The following is a 19,306-nucleotide window of genomic DNA, read 5'->3' as shown; positions in this document are numbered from 1 at the left end:
TAGATATGGATGCGAAAGAGAGGGAGGTCGATTGGTTAGAAATTCCAGACCATCTTACTTTTAGAGCATCATCAACGCACGCCCTGCTATTTCTGATTTCCAATGTAACAGGTAGCAAATTTTTTCTAGCAATTTCGTCCTATTTCAATTTCAGCCATTGTTAAATTCTCGACCAAAATACTTATAAATTTAGCAATCATTTGCACGGGTCAATTTTAACCGTCCAAATAGTATACGAGTCAAGTTTTGCCGTCCATAAGTTTTAGCAACTTTTTTTTAATAAAAAATTAAAACGACTGTAATAAAAAAAAATCACCATCATTTTTTGAATGGGTCAAGTTTTGCAGTTTCAATATTTTGATTTTTTTAAGTAAAAAAACTAGAGACAAACGGGACAACTATTCCCGTTTGATTTTTATTTATTTTTAATAAAAAAAAATGAAATGCACGGGACAAATTCTATCGTCCGAAATAGATAGAAACCGAAAATATCGAAAAAATGTGTTGTACATAAACTGGTTTTAGCAATTTTGACCAAACTAAAATACTGATGTGAAATACTGATGTGTCACAATTTTTTTTAGCGGCGCGTTGATGATGCTCTGACCATTTGATTTAAATACAAACCCAATACATGTTTACCATACGTACATCACATAAAAACTTCGAGCATCCATTCTCTTTATTAAAAAATAATAAAGGTTTAATCAAAAAAATTATACTGAATTATCAATCAAAACCCAAATCTATAATCTAGGGCTTGAAAAAAACATACAAAAATATATAAAAGGCCCGATAACAACTTGGTGATGATGAAAAAGGAGTTTGCTAAAATTAAGAAACTTAGTTGCAAAGAATCAAGGGTCTGTGCGCTTAATTGATGTAAGCTATAGTAACGACATTTAATCCATCCATAAGACTTTTAAGAGAATAAAACTCGGGCTTATAATATATATATATATTTTTTTTTTTGTGAGGACGATGAAAGAGAATGTGCACACACAAAGAGAGATAGAGAGAAATAATCAAGAACCGCCGAGATAGGTTTTTTTTACAATGAAATGACCGAAAAAACCCTGCAGTAGATAGTGAAAAGACGAAAATGCCTTTGTGACAAACACAAAACGTATTCCTTGTACTCCATATTTTTATAATATAGTCAGATAATATGAGATCATTCTAGTCAACACCATTGACTTACTAATATTTTTCAAATTACAATTTATTTGTAAAATTGAGAGAAATAAGGCGATGGTTCGTCGGCTTTGGAACTAGTTGTTATAAATACGTACAACATTACAAATCCTAACTATGTATCAGATAAATAAGGTAAATAAGGTTCGTCGGCTTTGGATTGCTGGGTCGCAAGCTGGTTGCCTGATTCGATGTATCTGATATAAAGATACATCGAATCTCTTCATTCCAAAGCTTCATAAATACGTACAACATTACAAAAAAATAAAAATACAGTTACCACACACACACACACAAACGGACATGTAAAGCAAACAAAATTTATTTAATACCAAACCGCATAGTACAAATCGAAAAAAGAAACTTCACTTGCGTAAACCCTCGCATTACTATAGATAGTGAGAGAAACCGACAACCATTAGTAATGAAATTGGAGAAATGTAAAATAAAAAACATAGAGTGCGTACAGTTTGCTAGCAGAAGCATTGTCACGCATCAACAATAATCTTTTGCTTTTCGAAAATAAGCTAAAAAACATGCTGCTAAAAAACATGCACAACCTGTGTTCTCTTCCGCATATAGAAATTGTGTTACCTTTTACATATAGAAATTGTGTTAACATCCCATTATATATAGTCAGTGTACTAAGTTATTATATACGATATGAAGCCAAGAAGAAGAATGAAGCAGGATATACGATATGAAGCCAGGAAGAAGAATGAAGCAGGAAGAGTGATGATATATTGGAGTAAACTAAATTGTTCGTCGGGACTTCACGACATAGTTTTGGATAATGACTCTTTGAGTTTAGATATTGTAACCCACGACATAATTCTGTATAATAACTCTTTGAGTTTATATCTTGTAACCCACGACATAATTCTGTATAATAACTCTTTGAACTTGTAACCCACGATATATTTTTGACTCTTTGGTTTAAATCTTGTAACCGATTAATTTTTTAATATAATTTTTTTTACTGTTTTTTTTTTGTCCAAATTAAGTTATGCCTCACTGTATTAAACTTTAAACACTTCCCCGCTGATGAATAAAGCTGTGTTGTTTAGTGTTTCTGCCCATGTGTGTCTCTGAGGAGGAAAATTTGATACCTTTCCTAGATTTGTTAAGAGTGACACTCAATATTTTAGTTTTGTTGGTAGTTGAAATCATTATACGTGAACGTAACCTACTGATATCTTTGAACCTTACACGGGGGTCATGACCCAGATGTGAAGAAACTAGATGAGTTAATGTGGAAAAAGGACATGGATGGTTTATTTGACTATAATCCATCTGTTGTTAGGGTTTATGTTTACGAAATGCGAGCGAAATTTACTTATGATTTACTTAGGTTGTTTCAAAATACATATAAAGATACATCGAATCTAACTTTTTTTTCAAAATACGTATAAAGATACATCAAATCTCTTAATTCCAAAGCTTCAAAAATACCTACAACATTACAAAAAAATAAAAATACAGTTACCACACACACACACACAAAACGGACATGTAAAGGAAACAAAATTTATTTAATACCAAACCAAGATAGTACAAATCGAAAAAGAAACTTCACTTGCGTAAACCTCTGTGATTACTATAGATAGTGAGAAAACCGACAACCATTAGTAATGAAATTGGAGAAATGTAAAATAAAAACATAGAGTGCGCGACAGTTTTAGCGGAAGCATTGTCACGCATCAACAATAATCTTTTGCTTTTCGAAAAGAAGCTAAAAAACATGATGCTAAAAAACATGCACAACCTGTGTTCTCTTCCACATATAGAAATTGTGTTACCTTTTACATATAGAAATTGTGTTAACATCCCATTATATATAGTCGAGTGTACTAAGTTATTATATACGATATGAAGCCAAGAAGAAGAATGAAGCGGGATATACGATATGAAGCCGGAAGAAGAATGAAGGGAAGAGTGATGATATATTGAGTAAACTAAATCGCTCGGGACTTCAACGACATATTTTTGGATAATGACTCTTTGAGTTTAGATATTGTAAACCCTACATAATTCTGTATAATAACTCTTTGAGTTTATATCTTGTAACCCATTTACATAATTCTCGTATAATAACTCTTTGAACTTGTAACCCATTTATATATTTTTGACTCTTTTGGTTTAAATCTTGTAAACCGATTAATTTTTTAATATAATTTTTTTTACTGGTTTTTTTTGTCCAAATTAAGCTATGCCTCACTGTATTAAACTTTAAACACTTCCCCGCTGATGAATAAAGCTGTGCTGTTTAGTGTTTCTGCCCATGTGCGTCTCTGAGGAGGAAAATTTGATACCTTTCCTAGATTTGTTAAGAGTGACACTCAATATTTTAGTTTTGTTGGTAGTTGAAATCATTATACGTTAATGTAACCTACTGATATCTTTGAACCTTACACGGGGATCATGACCCTGACATCATACCTGTAGGCTGTAGGACTGAACCCATTTCTTCATATGAAGAAGATGTGAAGAAACTAGATGAGTTAATGTGGAAAAAGGACATGGACGGTTTATTTGACTATAATCCATCTGTTGTTAGGGTTTATGTTTACTTAAATCTTGGCTTAAATTTACTTATGATTTACTTAGGTTGTTTCAAAATACGTATAAAGATACATCGAATCTAACTTCAAATGGAAGTCCAGTGCATAGACTAATCGAACAGGTTGATATCCTTAAGTTTAATTTTGTTTACTAATTTATTTTGTTATTTGAATTTGAGTGTGTATATTGTTGATGCAGCATTCGATTGACTATTGGTTATGGGGGATTTGATTAGCGCGAATGAGAATGAGAGGATGTTGAAAAATGTGAGAAGAGTGGATCAACAGGAGGAGGCGGATTTGTTTTATATTCCGTTCTTCACTACAATAAGCTTTTTTTTGTTGGAGAAACAGCAGTGTAAAGCTCTTTACAGCGCCCAATGTGCCACTATAAATTGTATTTCATTTCAAAAGATTATAGGTTCTAACTTCTAACCGTTGCATATAATATACTAAGATCTAAAAAGTTACTCAACCATTCAACCATAGCTTTTAAATTTCTTGACAAAAATATGGGGTGACTTCTGACAGCAAGTATTATCACTTTGTTACACAATGTCCATTTCTTCACATTACAGCAAGCTCGTGTGCGTGTTGTAAGTCGTTGAGACACATTCTAGAAGGGAGTTAAAGCTTATAAATCAATCATGATTTGGTATTAGAGCATTTCCAATGGAGGGTGTAAACCGTATAGAGTATAAAATTTACATTCCAAATGTCAAAAAACTCTTTTCAATAGGAGTAGTATACTGTAGATAAAAAAAGTATTAGTTGATAGAGAATGTGGGAAATTCCCCATCTCGCTATCAGTTGATAAATAGCTCAGGCGACAGTTTAACCAACGTCCAAACAAACAAAATTTCGGACGTCACTTTAAATGATGTTCGAGTTTAAAATCCAATTTTTTTTTACACTTATCTATTAGAGAGTATAGAGTGTGGATATTTATAGACTATACAATAGTATGCAATTAAAATTCTAAAATCCTAATGGCACCTACTGGCACATACGTGGAGGGTGTAACTTTACAAAACCCCACCATACCCCACCCCACCCCATTTGGAGATGCCTTATGACAACAAGACACGCATGTGCTCGCATAAATCAGTTGTGCAATGACTGCAATCCACTTCCAAATCCACTAAAAGTCAAATATCTAAACCGCTAAGGGACATTTTGGACATTAGATGAAACTAAATATTATATTCTCCTTGGGACTTCACGTGGACATACGCGTTCAGCTCAGGGTTTGCCTCATTGCCTTGCCACGTTGTAAAGCATGGTGGACTTCTGATTTAATAGACATGACGTTCATCCAGAGCATGGAACATCTAATGTGGTGTGTTGCGTGTAATTGTGTAAATACAATTCTTGGATAACGGTTTCAATGCATTTATGCATGCGCAACACACCTGTGGAAACCACCGCCATCGTCATAATAGATTTCAAAGCTACGCTCATCAAAATTTTCTACTTAACATATCCAGTCAAAGGCTCAACTGGTTAAATCGCCTAGGCTCTACTGCTCTAGGCTCACACCTACGGTCCTACCGCATCACACCTAAAGCTTTCTAGGATGACATCCAACACCTAATTAGCGTCTGCACCTTTCACTGTAAGTGCTCGCGTCGATTTTGCTCTACTGTGCAGAGTTTTGCCCCAAGCTCGACATGAACTTGCAACCCCTTGGGCACTGATCTGTGATAGTAGCGCATCTTCTTTACACAGTAGGCCAATGTGTCGTATTATTTACACAAATACATCGAGAATTTTGATATGCCATTTTAGCAAACACGGAAAGGAAAAGGCCACCACTGCGAAGAAATTTATCATGTTTATATTCATATATGAAAGTCGACTAGCACAACGCAGCTTCTGAAACTCGGACCATCCAAAGAATGCGTGTAGGACAACAAGAAGCAGACTACAGAGAGACAAGCAGAGAGGAGATAAAACTCCACTCTATGGTCATCTCTTTTTTATTTCTGCGGCTCCTCTCTAGCTGCTAGCTCTAACTAGAAATGAGATGCATCAATTGAAATGGTGAAACTCGACTAAACAACCTATTTGCAACATTTTAAGCAAACTGAGAAGAGCTGTGTATGACAAAAACCTAATGGATCAATCTTACATTCCACATGAAGTGGAACTCCACTCTGCTATTCCCTTTTTTGTTTCCACGGCACCTGCTAGTTTTCTCATTAACTGGCACAACTAGAAAGGTAATGCATCACTAGAAATGGTGAAACTCATACTAAACAATCTATTCGCAACATGTGAAACAAACTAGCAACCTGTGTATGACCAAAACCTCATGGATCTTGCATGTCAACTAAACTACAGACACCACATGGGAAATTCCCTTTTTCTTCTATGGCCCCGTTTGTCTAAATACACAGCTCTCAATTTTTGTCAGCTTGCAGTCCTCAAGTACAAAGTTAATACTTATAAAGTCATGGATTAGAATCTAACCCAGGTTAATACTCATTATCCACTTAAGTACATTGTTATCCAGAAAACCTTGCCCCAAATTAAGAAAACTGTATAGTATTTGAAGGGCAAAATACAGAAATAGTTTCAACAGCCAGAACTACAAAACCAAAATAAAACTGCAGTCTTCCAGAAATTTAACATTGAAAACTAAAAGATCTTCACAGCAAAATCTTTGGGCCGCTCTTCATCAAATTAAATGCAGTAGGCTCATGCAACAGAAATCCACTTCAATAACAGTCCGAGAAGATGCCTGTGTACGAAAAGATCACCACCGAATCACTTACATCAAACACTGAAATCTTTGGCAAGACTACCACATTGCAAAACTTGTAGAAGATACCACAATATGATAGTGTGATATCACTATCAAAGGTAAAACTAATAAATTCTCTAACTACCAAGTGAAAAGCATTAACGACTTGCATCAATTCCTAGTATGAATAGAGTTTTGTGGTTTATTGAAAATTAAGGCAAGAGACAGTAAAAAAAAAAATGTCCAAGAGGAACCATCCTGTTCATGTTTCTTATCAATGGGATAATATGGAAAAGTCATTCACTATTGGAAGAGAGGCTACCATCACGGTTCACAGATCACTTATTCACATCCCTAGTATGCCATACATTAGAAATTCATAAAAGCTTCGGGACTTCGAGGAAATAAGTAAACATCGACCTTTTTGAAACAACTAGGGATACCTTTCATGCTTGGACAGATAAGAATCTCACAGCGGAATTTAGAGACACTAAAGACAGGCAGCATTGAGTTTCTCATTCTCAGCTAATTAGACATCTCTATTAGTCATCTTGAACAACACCATTATTACAACGAGCAATTTTTTGTAATCTTAAAACACACAAGCATGTAAGCAACCGTATGCAGTCCTGGTGATCTTAACAAACAGAAGTGGGCAAGGTATGACCATATGAACCAATTTGTAGTTAAATTAGCAAAACTCGTGCACACCTTATATGTGAATAGAAAGCAAAGGTTCCTACTCTCCCCCAAAAATCTAAGATCTAACAGCTTAAATAAAAAGGAAATCTGCATTATTCTCACAACGGTCCGAAAAATTGCAATTATCCAACAAGTCTCCATCTAACCAGGGTAAACAATAACTTCTTAAGCAAAGAGTGATAACTATTCAATTTTTGGTATCCAACATATGTTAATTCTTCAAGACTATCAATGCCAAAGAAAAACAGTAAGCAATCAAATATTTCTACAAATCACAATTGCCTACGAGCGAATCAAGCCAAAGAAAACTCTAATTTGACTACCAAGATATGACAATTGTTAGTTGTTAGCAACTCAGCAAAGAAAAACAGTCGACCTCTAGTAAAAATAAATAATGAACTCACACACAATCAATTGCTTCTAAAGCTAAATGCAAAGCTTTCTGGAAGATTAAGTCACCTGCTAGAATTAAAACTTTTATATGAAAGGTGTTAAATAAGATTTTACCTACCAAACAATTTATGTATGATAGACAGATTCGCAACCAGCTGTAATTGTCTCGTTTTCGCTGCTTAGCCAAGGCCAGCTGTTGCTTAAATGTGTTCAATGATGTTCCCTATATCGACTACAATGTTGCTTAGCAGGACGTAGGAAAACTAAATTCACTTGGTAATAATCTACGAATGGCAGTCATAAACAAGCAGAACTGTTTTAACCAAATTAGACCACTCCAAGAGCCTACAAGGAGGGAACTAATAAGGAAAGACTTGAAAGACATGGGGAAGCAGACAAGTGACCTGCAGGCTACAGCTAAATGTCAAAACAGTAGAGCAAACATCCTTAACAACTGAAAAAGACATAAAAAAGAGCACATTCCCATACTGCTGATGACCGACGCCACCGATCCTTGGTTGAGGACCTCTTCGATTTTCTGGAAGTTTGTCTTGAAAATTGCAATACAACTAATACTAGCAAATTCCATGTGGCAACTTTTCAAGATGCTAGCATAGAAACAAGAACAAATGGTACAAAAGATGCTCCCCAACGTTTCAAGTCATAATATATTCAAATCACCTGATGCTACCAATCATATATCTCTGTTGTTTGACACGGGTTGTTCTCTACGGTTATTATGAGTCCTCAGAAATGAAGCAGCAGCAGCATACTGCATGTGACCTTTCTCTTAGGCTTTACATATGAACCATGCATCTGTGATTTGAGATGGGATATTTATTGTAAGTATTGTGTTTCTTCAGAAATGAGGAAGATGCAATCCATTGAGTACGATCATTCCTTTAGGTTCTACCAAGAGAACAAAAAGTTAAAGCGTGATGTAGAATGTCAGAGAAAGGAACTTGAGGAACGAGCTAGAAATCTGGAAAGGCGCGAGGCACGAATCTACCTAGAGATGCATAATGCAACTTTTGCAAAAGGAAAAGTGGATGCGTATGCACTATTTTTACTTTGTTGTGTAGATTAACTGGGAATTTATGTTATCCCATCAAACTGAGACTATAGTATATTTAGAGATTAGTTTACCTTCTAAATGTCATTAATGGTTAAGTATTTGTGAGGAAATAATGGATGACCAACAACAAGCCCAGTATACTAGTTTGGACTTTACAGGACGTACTGAAGTGAGAAAGCAAGCACAATAGTCAGCTGATGTCCTTTTATTAGTGCAAGACCATTAAAGCATGGAAACAGCAAGATCGAGTCTGTCATTAGGCTGCTACTTTCATCTGATGTACAAAAAGTTTGTGGTAAAGATATGATGGGTACGAAGTATCAGACTCACTGACGCTCTAAACCTGATGAAAGAAATGTGTTCGACACTTTTTTTCATATGGATCAACAACCATGTCCAGCACAGCATTTAAGTGTGCGTTGCAATCAGTCTTATATCAAAGATCTTGTCAGGTGTTTTCTAGGAGTGCAAATTTTTAAAAATGTGCCTAGTCAAATTTTATGGCAGTTAGACACTTAACTGGTTAGAGAGTATCGCAAGTTGCAAGGCCCTTCACATACTTGATTTACATGCTATTTACTATGACATTCACAGAGAAAGTAAATCGAACTCTGAACAAAAAATCATCTATATGTCCAACTTTGAACTTCAGGCATTGACTACTTCCTCTCGATTCTTATTTTCGTTGTTAATATATATATATTTTTTTATAGAAAATAACTTGCTGTTTTATTGTATATATTTTCTAATGCAAACAATGCTTCAATGGTTGAAATTTTAATAACTATCAATATTTTTTATATCGTCACTGGTGTAGGAATGACCTGAAATATGGACAGGACGCGCTAAAAGTTCTCTTCACATCTTGAAGAGGACAACTAGTAACCCATAGTCCTAACATCACAATTACCCAAGTGTGAATCAAGCCAAAGCAAACTCTAATTTGACTACCAATTTTTATAGCTAAAATATGACAATCGTTAACAGCTAGCAGTTCAGCAAAAAAAAAACAGTAACCATCCAATAAACATAAAACCAAAAAGCAAGAGACATCTAAACAATGTAGCAAGCACATACCAGTCATCACTGCTGCTGATGTTGTTGCTGCTGCTGATTAGGTGGTGGAGGTGGCATACCAGGACGGAACACCGGAATCCCCTGACCAGGTGGAGGAGGCATCCCAGGCCTAGGTGGCTGCTGACCCTGCATACCTGGCCTAGGCGGAGGAGGTGGTCCTCTCATCATCTGCTGAGGTGGAGGCATAGGCCGTTGTCCAAACTGCGGTGGCGGCATCTGAAAAGGCCCAGGAGGTCCACCAGGTCGAAACATAGGCGGTGGGGGTCCTCTTCCCATCTGCTGTGGCTGTTGTCCAGGATAGCCAGGTGGCATTTGTCCAGGAGGAGGTCGGGGATAATTCATCGGTGGGGCAGTCATATTGGGTATAGGTGAACTGTGAAGACACTAATCTGTAAGACAAGTTGGACTTCCTCGGGTAAGAGATTGATATTGCAAATATTAAAGGACTTCCTCGGGTAGATTACAACGACAGATCTGATCAAAATTAAGACTCATATAACATAGCAGTGTCATCACAAGTGCAAAATCCTTCTCTATACTCGCTCTAAACAATATTGAACAGTTACAAGAACGGGAAAAACAAATTACAGTATTTCTGTGTAATTGAATGCAAAATACATGTACAACATTTCATATGGGTCCACCTCTACGCCATCCTTGTCAGTGAGTAAGTCTCCAAAAAGCATACACTAAGATGATAGTCACGGCCATGCCTGTGTATGCAACCCACTTGTCAACACGATGCCGCCTTTCAATAAGTTTCAAGACAGAGTTTGAGAGCCCAATCGTGTTAAGGGTGTCCAGCTTTACGTTGTGCCCTCTGCACAGAAAACGATAATTGATTAAACAAGAAATCCATAGACGCTGATCATGTGCTGAATTACCAATTGTGGAAACAGTGAAAACCCAGAGCTGAAAGAGAGGATAACCGCGACAAAACGATATAGATGACAAGTCAAACCCAAAGATTTCTATCAAAGTACTAAGAAGCAGGCAACTGTTACTGAAATACTATATAGATTTCCCAAACATAACTAATTAAAAACGAGCTATTACATTAATGCGACCTCATCATTGAGTAAGAACCACTATACAATAAAGATATCACACCACAAAAGGTGCAATCATGATAGCTCACAGTACGATAACAATGATCCATGTCAAGAACAGCCAATCAATCAAGAACCTCTTTAGTACAAAACTAAAAAATCGAAAGCATATTATGGTTTTGTTTGTGTGTGAGTTTAAACATCATATTTTCATGTCTTAACGATCAAAATAAGTTGTTAAGGTAGCGTGCAATTCTTTAACAACTTAGCCTCACATCAGTACCAATTGGTCCATTAACTCAGTCTTCAAGCATAATTCAAGCTCTAATAAGGAAATTAACTAAACAGCAAATACAGTCATGCATGTGATTCTAATTTCAAGAGTTGTTTCGGTTAATGACTGTCACAGGGGAGACCAAAAGCAAAGCTTAAGGGGATAATAAATACATGTACCCTAGAGATATAATTAAATCATCTCAGCCTCTTTTGTTATCTATAAAAAAACTCAATTAATCATGTAGTAGTACATACTTTCAACACTTCCCGCTGTCCAGCATATTTGGAAAGAATAGCAACGCCAGTATCAAGAGCTTCCTCCAGCATTTTAGACGAGTTACGCGCCGATTGCATAGCTTGTGCTTCATCGTCGAATATTCTCAAGACATGAGAAGACTCTCCATTCTGAAATTACAAGAATATGACAAATGTTTTAAAATCCCAATGCAAATATTGAAAAGGAAAATGTGTAAAATGAACAAGAAGAATAATAGGACTCTTAGACAAGTTTCATTCCCATGAGTAAAGATAGATGAAACAGCAATACACTATTCTAGGTAGTATCGAGGACAATAAGAAAGTGTTGAAGGAAATGGACCACATACAACTCTTTCAAGTAGTTCTGCCCTTTGCCTAGCTTCCATCATTCGTTTGTTATTGCGCTCTGTATAATTCTCCAAGCTTTTCTTCAATTGTTCGACGTCTTGAGCTACATTTTCTATTTTCCTGAAAACAGTAATCACAAAGAGAAAAGGTAAATACACTATAAATTTGCAGAAGTTGTGCGTCAAAAAGATTACCCTCGTGGAAGATCTTAATTGGTCATGAGATCCTTCACAAATTAACACTAACAAAGCTAACGGAGGACTTTTATTGGGGGGGGAGGACAGATGGGTACTTGGTTAGATTTAAAAAGGGTTATGACCAAGTCAACTGCAGTTTAATGACTTGGAACAGTGGTGTCCCTCCTAAAGTGCAGTTCTTCTTTTGGTGTTTACTACAAGGAAAATTTTTGACAACGGATCAACAGCATGCACGAGGTAAAGATGTGGCAGCAGAGTGTGTGCTTTGCACTCAAGTTGATGAAACTGCAGACCACCTTATGTTACACTGCAGTTTCAGTAAAGAGGTGTGGCAAACCATCCTACACCCGGTGGGAATTGATATCAACCAGGCTATCCGCCCTCATTCAGTAGCTTCCTGTCTACATAGCTGGTTGTCGAATTCTACAGTCTATGGGAAATGCATTGGGCTTTTAGTCCCTTATGCAACGGGGTGGTCTATGTGGAAAACAAGGAACAATGCTATTGACTCCCCACTCCTCCCCTTTCATTCAATTCCTTTGATCGACGGTATAAGTGATTGGTTCATCTTGCTCGCCCACGAAGATAGGCATAGGCGAAAGAGATGTGAGGTGCAATATCACGGTACTAGAGGCAAGGAGGAACCATTGAAAGGAAGGAATGGAGGAGAGAACAACCTATTGCTGAGGAACTTGAGAATGAGATCTTTGGTTCTTCTCCGGGGTCATTGGATAGGGTGAAAGGCTAGCTTCTGAATCACTGGTTCCTGGAACAGATGCCGCTGCATCTGGTTCCGGTGCCATAAATGTTCATAGTCCGGGCACTTTGGATGGCAATAAGAAAAATCCTGGTTATTCATGGTGTTAGGAAGTGGATGTAGATGGGTCAGTAGTTCCCCTTCGAAGGTCCTAGTTCCTGTTCTGGGTGAGGGATTCGGTCTACGGGAAATAGAAGGCCTGGTGATATGGCTTCTCTGGTAGCTGGCAATGGGTGCTACAAATGAAGCAAGCAAATGGTCTGATCTCATTCGTATGGTTCGAAATAGAGCTATATAGGTATATAGGCAGGTTCAACTGGTTCATAAGCCCTTTAAAAGCTTCACCATCCGCTAAGGAATTACATAACCTAAACTATTAGGCATGGTCGGTCAAAGCTTCATAATTGCTTCTTCCTCATATGAGGGAATACATGTCTTGGAGTGGGATCTGGCGAATCCTTAAGTGGATACAACACAAGTAGTCCAATTCCCAGAAGGCACACCAAGGAAACCAAGCTAGGTTGGTTGTAGAACATGGCAATTCTATCGAGCTATCTCAAGACAGGTAGCTAGGCGCATGTAGCCTGGTCATAGATCAGATTGAAGCAAGTGGATTTCTAGGTTTTCCATACCTTAGCGCTGGCGCAGGTCTCTTAGATATTGATTCTGACCTTTAGTGAGAGTGACTCCTTTTGTAAACTTCATTCTTATCTAAACCTCATTTCTACAACTGCACTCGCTGGTTCGTACTTTTAGGTTCCGTGTAGTCAGGGGTAGGGTTTGTTTACAGCCCTGGGCCGGCACCCAAGAACTACAGGCTGGGCTCTTCCTTTCCCTTTTATTCCGGCAGAGAAGTGGGTAAAAAAGAAAGAGGGACGAGTAAGCAAGTGAAGGACCAATCCTTTTGCGCCTGTACTGTTGCGAGACTGGTACTTGGCGGCTCACGGGAAACATATAGACTAAGGTTGCCCATCACTCTCTCGCTCTTTTTGAAGGCCCTTTCTATTCTCTTTCGTCTATGGTTCCTCCATAAGAACACTGAACACCCAGCTTCGCAGAGCAGCTCTCTCCCCAGCCCACACCATAGTGTGGAATCTACATCGTTTTGGTTTATCTAGCACAATTTCTTTTAGATATAAAGGTGTTCTGACTCTATTGGATTAAGTCATAACCTACGCCTTCTGCTAGTATCCTACTATGGAGAGACTAAGCTCTATTTCAGAGATTGGACTCTCTTACTGTGATTATCCCCTACTATTAAGAAGTTGTTCCCAAGCCAGATTCCCTTTTGCTCGTATCACTCGCCCTCGAGCCGTGGAATCGCATTGATTAGGTTACGTGGTTCGAGCAATCTGCAGGAAGTTTCTTTTTTCTTTATTTTAGTCTTTGACCATTTATATTAAAGTAAGACGGATAGGGCATATTTTACTAGGAAGCAAGCAAGTGTTCCAAACATCCATACCAGCATCTATTGAAGCCACAATTCGTAATATTAAAGTGAACTTGTGGCTTTGGACATCGATGCTTTCGGAGAGAAGGGGCTACTCTTTTAGGAATTTGATGTTAGAGTGGGGATCCGTTATTTCAGGTGTAACTTCGCTAGTTTCTTTCACTGTTTTGTCTGTTTTTCTTCAACACCTCCTTGTATTGGTGAGTCTTTACTCTCTTTTTTTTTCTTTCTTTCTTCTCATGAATAAGATGCCAATTTATCAAAAAACTGGCTTATGGTTGGACCTGTTATGGGAGTGTGTAACTAATACTACATCCCCATACTTACTAATGGCAAGCCCAAAATTTTCTTCAATCCCATTCGTGATCTCCGTTTTTTTAGTTATAGAACTTTTGAAATACATGCAGAATCTTAATGATGTGATTAATAAACTAATGTTTTCACTTTTCAGAATGAGATAAAAAGTATATAACAATCATCACTCCAAACAGAAACGATACATGAAAACCACAGAATCGACCGTACCTGTTCCATAAATCGCGTTGAGGTTTGGAAGGGATAGATCGAGAGAGACATTCCATGTCAGCAGAAAGAGATCGAATCTGATCAATGTCTTTATTAATTGAGTAAGAAAGTTCAGGTGTTGAGGGTGCAGATGTAAATTCCAATTGTTCTAATTTCTCTATTCCACTTCTCACTCGTATTTTTAATCTTTGTGAATTTTGATATATTTCAGATAACGTCCTTCCCCCTCCTCCTTCCATCATCGCTACCATGTTTTTTTTTTTGCGCTTCCATATTTTTTTTAAGAATAAATAACGGGGTGAAGTCACTAGTCCAATTAGAGTACGCCACGTGTCCCCATCCTATCAACTCAATCCAACGGCTTAATATTTGTGATTTTTTAGGAGGGGTAGAATACTAATAAAATTTGTTAGTGTTTTATTGAAAATTAATAATCACCCAAATGTTGTATACTCAATTTGTTTCATTATGTTTCTACACTAATATCATTTATTTTGTGTTTAAAATTTTATACGGTTTATATTATCTCTATTAGTAAAATACACCATAATTAACCTGGCCTTTTAAATTAGACCAGCCTTTTTTCTACCACCAAATACCCTTGATCAAATATTAAAACAAATGATTCAATGCCCTTAAAATGGACTATTTCGTCATTTCAGTTTTTGCTTCCGTTTATACCCTTAAGTTTACATAATACCTTTAGGGATTGTTGTGTAAATTCAAGTTGGAAATAAAATGCACGCACCATTTCAATTGTCCGCGAGGTACGTTTACCATTAATACCACTTTTATTAACATTTATACCGACTTCATTACTAGAAAACCAGTTACATCGTTCTAGCTTCTCTTTTTCTCTCCAATCTCCTCTCATTATTGAAAAATTATAAGGCCATGGACAAGAAAACCATCTGACTATTTCTCTAAATTAGGTATGATTGTTACTTTCAATTTTCTAAATCACGAGAATTTCCTTTTATTCATCAGATTTTGATTTTTTTGAGATTTTTGTTTGGATTAATCTTTTGCTAAAAAGATGATGTAGAAGATGAAGGGAAGGGTTTTGAGGGTGTTGGGGATTTGAATAGAGATGGGAAAGAGTTATCGGTGTCCCGATACAGGTCTTTTTCTTCCTTCTCCTTTGTATATTTTTTAATACATTCATTATTTTTAATGCAACGAAGTTTGGCTTATAATCACATAGTTTGGCGGGGAAAAATATGCATCCTCTTTCAATTTATTCAAGCATGTAAAATTCTTTTCGTGTAAACCGCAGAGGCTGCCGAGGTTGGAGAACTCTTGTCGAGTATGGACTTGAGCCCCCACAGTATGCACCCGGTCGTGAATGCTCTTCGGAAGAACCCCAAGCATGGCTTGATTTCATGATGAAGTAAGTTTCAGATTTGATCTCCTCTATGTTGCTTCCATTTTAAATGCTTCTCCATATCTGCTGAAGTTTCATTTGTCGCTTCCTAAATTTGATGATTTGCTTTCATAATCGTTTTAATTTGATGGCTTTGAATTGCGTTTTTTTAATTTCATTTTGATTAACTCAAACTTGGTAATGTTTAATTTTTTTTGTGCGCCCTTAAGTATATAAAGACTTCATGTGGGCAGAGGGTAAAGTTATGACCAATACGAGTACTCGACATATGGAAGGTCAAATTCGGATGATAAGGACCAAAGTGAAGTAGGCAAACTAATCGAGTTGTAAGATCGCCTATGGACTAGGTAGATACCTAACATTGTATATTTGTACTTGCGCATAATACTAAGCCCAATTGGCATCCTAGCTTGACAAAACATACAACAAGATATGAGTGGTGCGGAGGTGCGAATACTATCCAGCCTAGGCTTCGCGACCACAACACCATATACCTCGTCACATACACGTGGGTGGGTAAAGCGACCATGTATGGTATTTGGATGGACGAGCTAACTTGATGTGATTAGCTCTGGAAATTTCTGCCAACACTTTTCAGTGACCTTCATGGCGTGCGGCCGACATGCCCTCTCTAGATGAGCTTCGTGAATAGTTGGTGCAAGGCCGACCAAGAAAGCCAATAACCGGGAAGAATAGAATGTAAAGACAGAACGAGACAAGTTTCCTTATCCAAACTCTCCACTTAACTCCAAACCCTAAAGGACCTAACCTACATTAGAAAATTCCCAGCTAAAGCGGTTGTAGCTTTGACAAACAGATTCATCGGCTTCCAAAGTCCAAGTTGTAGCTTTTAGTATTTCTTTTTGTTTCTTGCATTTGTAGGATATCTCATTCTTAGTGTAATAGTTTTTCTTTATTAATATAATTCTCATTTTACCGATCAAAAATATAAAAAGTCCAAGGCACTTAGGTTAAAGTAAAAGGCCCACAATTTAGAATTGTTAAGGGGAGGCTATACTTTTGAAATTATTGTTTTAGTACAAGAAATACAAATCTCAAAGTGAATTGTTTTGTTCAGAAACTGGTTCCCTATGCTACCTGTTGGACTATTTCGAGGTGAACAATGACATTTTTAGGATAAGGGTATGCCTCCTGCTTTTGTTAGTATTAGATCAAAACCTCCCTATCTTAATATACCAAATTATGTAGGCAAATGGAATACAGAATTGGAAAAGGTCTCCTTGTACAATTTCGAAAGATGGTCATCTTTCTAGGTGCGAGATTAAGTTTGAGTTTCTAACTCCAGCAATTGAAAATTTCTTTTGACTTTTTAAGGTATCTATATAATGATTACGATTGCATTGCTATGTGCCAAAAACGTTGAGATCCTAGCCATGTTGTAATAGTTTTCAGATTTTATGGCCATACCGAGTAGGTTGAATGGGTCCCCTGTCTAATTTCTTTATGGATATTGGCATTACCTATATTAATCCCAATTTATTAGGCGGTGAGGAACACGGCCTTTTATATGCCAAATGCCGAAAGTTTCACATAAATATAATTTATCTTCTCAATCATTTTTATTACATTATGAAGAAAAAGATCTATAAATCTTAGCAAATCTTTTGCTTGAATATTTTCTCGGGTTCGAGGATACAATGGACATTGATAACACTTCAAAACCGATTAATGCGGTTTTGCAAGGAGTCCTATGGAAGGATTTCTCCGGAGGAAGCTTTAGTCTCGGAAGAAGGGGTCTTCAAAAACAAGATGCTTGGAGATGGCGGTGTAGCTGGGAAGAAAACAGACAAAGTCGAGCCCTGCTTAAGAGGGCGTGTCCCTAGCGGCGTGTGTTAGATGAACAATTTGATGATGGTGTTAATGATGAGGAGATTCGCTATCTTGAGAAACTTCAGAGTCTTAAGGTTACTTCGATTGTGACTTCAATTATGCAGATGGTGAGGATAAGCATCAAAGGAAGGTTTTAAGAGATGGTAAGAAGTCAAGGTCGAAAAGACAATCGAGAATAAGGATCTTGTGGAAGAAGAACTTATATCGACGTTTTACAAAAGGATTATATTTATTCATCGGTTAGGCGAAAAAGGAAATGTCTCTTACAAGGCGTCAACGAAGCCGGTCGGGCAAAGATGCATCAACAATTTTGATTGAATTCCCAAATGGATTGCCTCCGCTCCACCTACAAGTAACAATTTTTAACCTTTTTTTGTCGTCCTTTGAATTTTTTAGATGAACCTGTTGGTTTCCCATTAAGCTTCTCTATTTTTTTGGTTATTGGGTGAGCAGAGCATAAAGAAAAGCTTATCAAGTGGAGCAAAAAGCTGAAAAGGCAGAGGCTACTCAAAGGCGTAGAGTGCAAGTAGCTAAAGGCGGCTAAGGAGTCCGAGGTTTGTCTATTATTTATGTATAACATCTTCTATAATTTGTATTTCCCTATATTTCCTTAAGTGTCAACCTCTAGAATTCTAAGTGAACAAATGATTAATGGGGGTTTTTCGGCCGAGGCTATTAGGATCCTTTTTTTTTATTATTCCGGGTAAAAGAAATATCATTAGAAAGCAAGATGAAACACCCACCCACCCACCCGTTCTTTGGGTAAAAGAAATATCGTTAGAAAGCAGGGCCTACAAACACCGAACATTAAAAAGTAAAGCAGCCCAACAGGCTAAGTAGTCCTCCCTCATGTTTCTTTGTATTTCCCTATTGAAACATTTCGGACGTTGAAGAAGGAGGAGAGCAGTGTTTCCTGCTGCCAAAGGGAACAGGTTACGTTCCTTGGTGGAATGAATTATCGAATGTGGGAAGAAAGGCCTTTCGTAAAGCCAAAGATGGGAGATGCTTTACCGCTCGAGCATGTGGCCCGATGCTACTCTAGATCCTTCAAGTTTGCATGGTATTTTTTTTGCTCCATTGCAAATAAAAGTCTTAAGGTTCAGTGTACAACTGTAATCATGCATTCTCTTAGGACCCTTCTTTGAAATAGAAGCTCATCATCCATCATTATTTGTGTCCTTCACGTAGAATTTTTAATAACCGTCTCCTTGCATTTTCTGTTATGTGAAGTAGTCTTCAAGCTTTCGATCATGTTGTGAAATGAGTTTCCTCTCTCCTAATTATCCACTATGTACCCGCATTTGTGTTATGGCTAAATTCGGTGGATGCCCCGTGATTAAGGGCAACAAGTGGTCATCTACAAAGTGGATTCGTGTCAACGAAAGTACAAGGTTTAATGGTCTAAACTCAAGGTACTTTCGCTTTAAAAAAATGTTTATATCGCCTAATTAACTAACACAATA

At 37.2% G+C, this 19,306-nt stretch overlaps 1 protein-coding gene and 2 pseudogenes across 3 annotated transcripts in view; 1 reads left to right on the top strand and 2 right to left on the bottom strand.

The window, feature by feature from the left end:
• Positions 1-2,197: 2,197 nt before the first annotated feature.
• LOC147514126 (putative arabinosyltransferase ARAD1) overlaps positions 2,198-19,306 on the top strand; it is a 60,530-nt pseudogene continuing 43,421 nt past the window's right edge. Inside the window, exons 1-3 of the transcript XR_015217457.1 lie at positions 2,198-2,545; positions 3,802-3,877; positions 3,955-4,130. The product of XR_015217457.1 is annotated as a putative arabinosyltransferase ARAD1 (transcript). The remainder of the gene's footprint in view (positions 2,546-3,801; positions 3,878-3,954; positions 4,131-19,306) is intronic.
• Positions 6,198-10,215, bottom strand: LOC147514132 (uncharacterized). The gene is made up of 2 exons (XM_086597545.1): positions 9,749-10,215; positions 6,198-6,498 (listed from the first exon to the last, which is right to left on the bottom strand). Exon 1 carries the CDS (start codon positions 10,103-10,105, stop codon positions 9,755-9,757), a length of 351 nt encoding a protein of 116 aa, XP_086453671.1. The 5' UTR covers positions 10,106-10,215; the 3' UTR covers positions 6,198-6,498; positions 9,749-9,754.
• Positions 10,220-14,885, bottom strand: LOC147514131 (membrin-11-like; annotated as a pseudogene). The gene is made up of 4 exons (XR_015215905.1): positions 14,609-14,885; positions 11,679-11,799; positions 11,329-11,478; positions 10,220-10,568 (listed from the first exon to the last, which is right to left on the bottom strand). The product of XR_015215905.1 is annotated as a membrin-11-like (transcript).

Source organism: Coptis chinensis, chromosome 3, assembly GCF_015680905.1.
Source record: "Coptis chinensis isolate HL-2020 chromosome 3, ASM1568090v1, whole genome shotgun sequence".
Lineage (NCBI taxonomy): Eukaryota > Viridiplantae > Streptophyta > Magnoliopsida > Ranunculales > Ranunculaceae > Coptis > Coptis chinensis.
Note: the sequence above shows the minus strand (reverse complement) of the source record. Positions and strands in the feature narration are given on the sequence as shown.

Bases quoted from the DNA above. Each gene is read 5' to 3' on its own strand.
- LOC147514132 (XM_086597545.1), bottom strand. From the start codon at position 10,105: ATGACTGCCCCACCGATGAATTATCCCCGACCTCCTCCTGGACAAATG.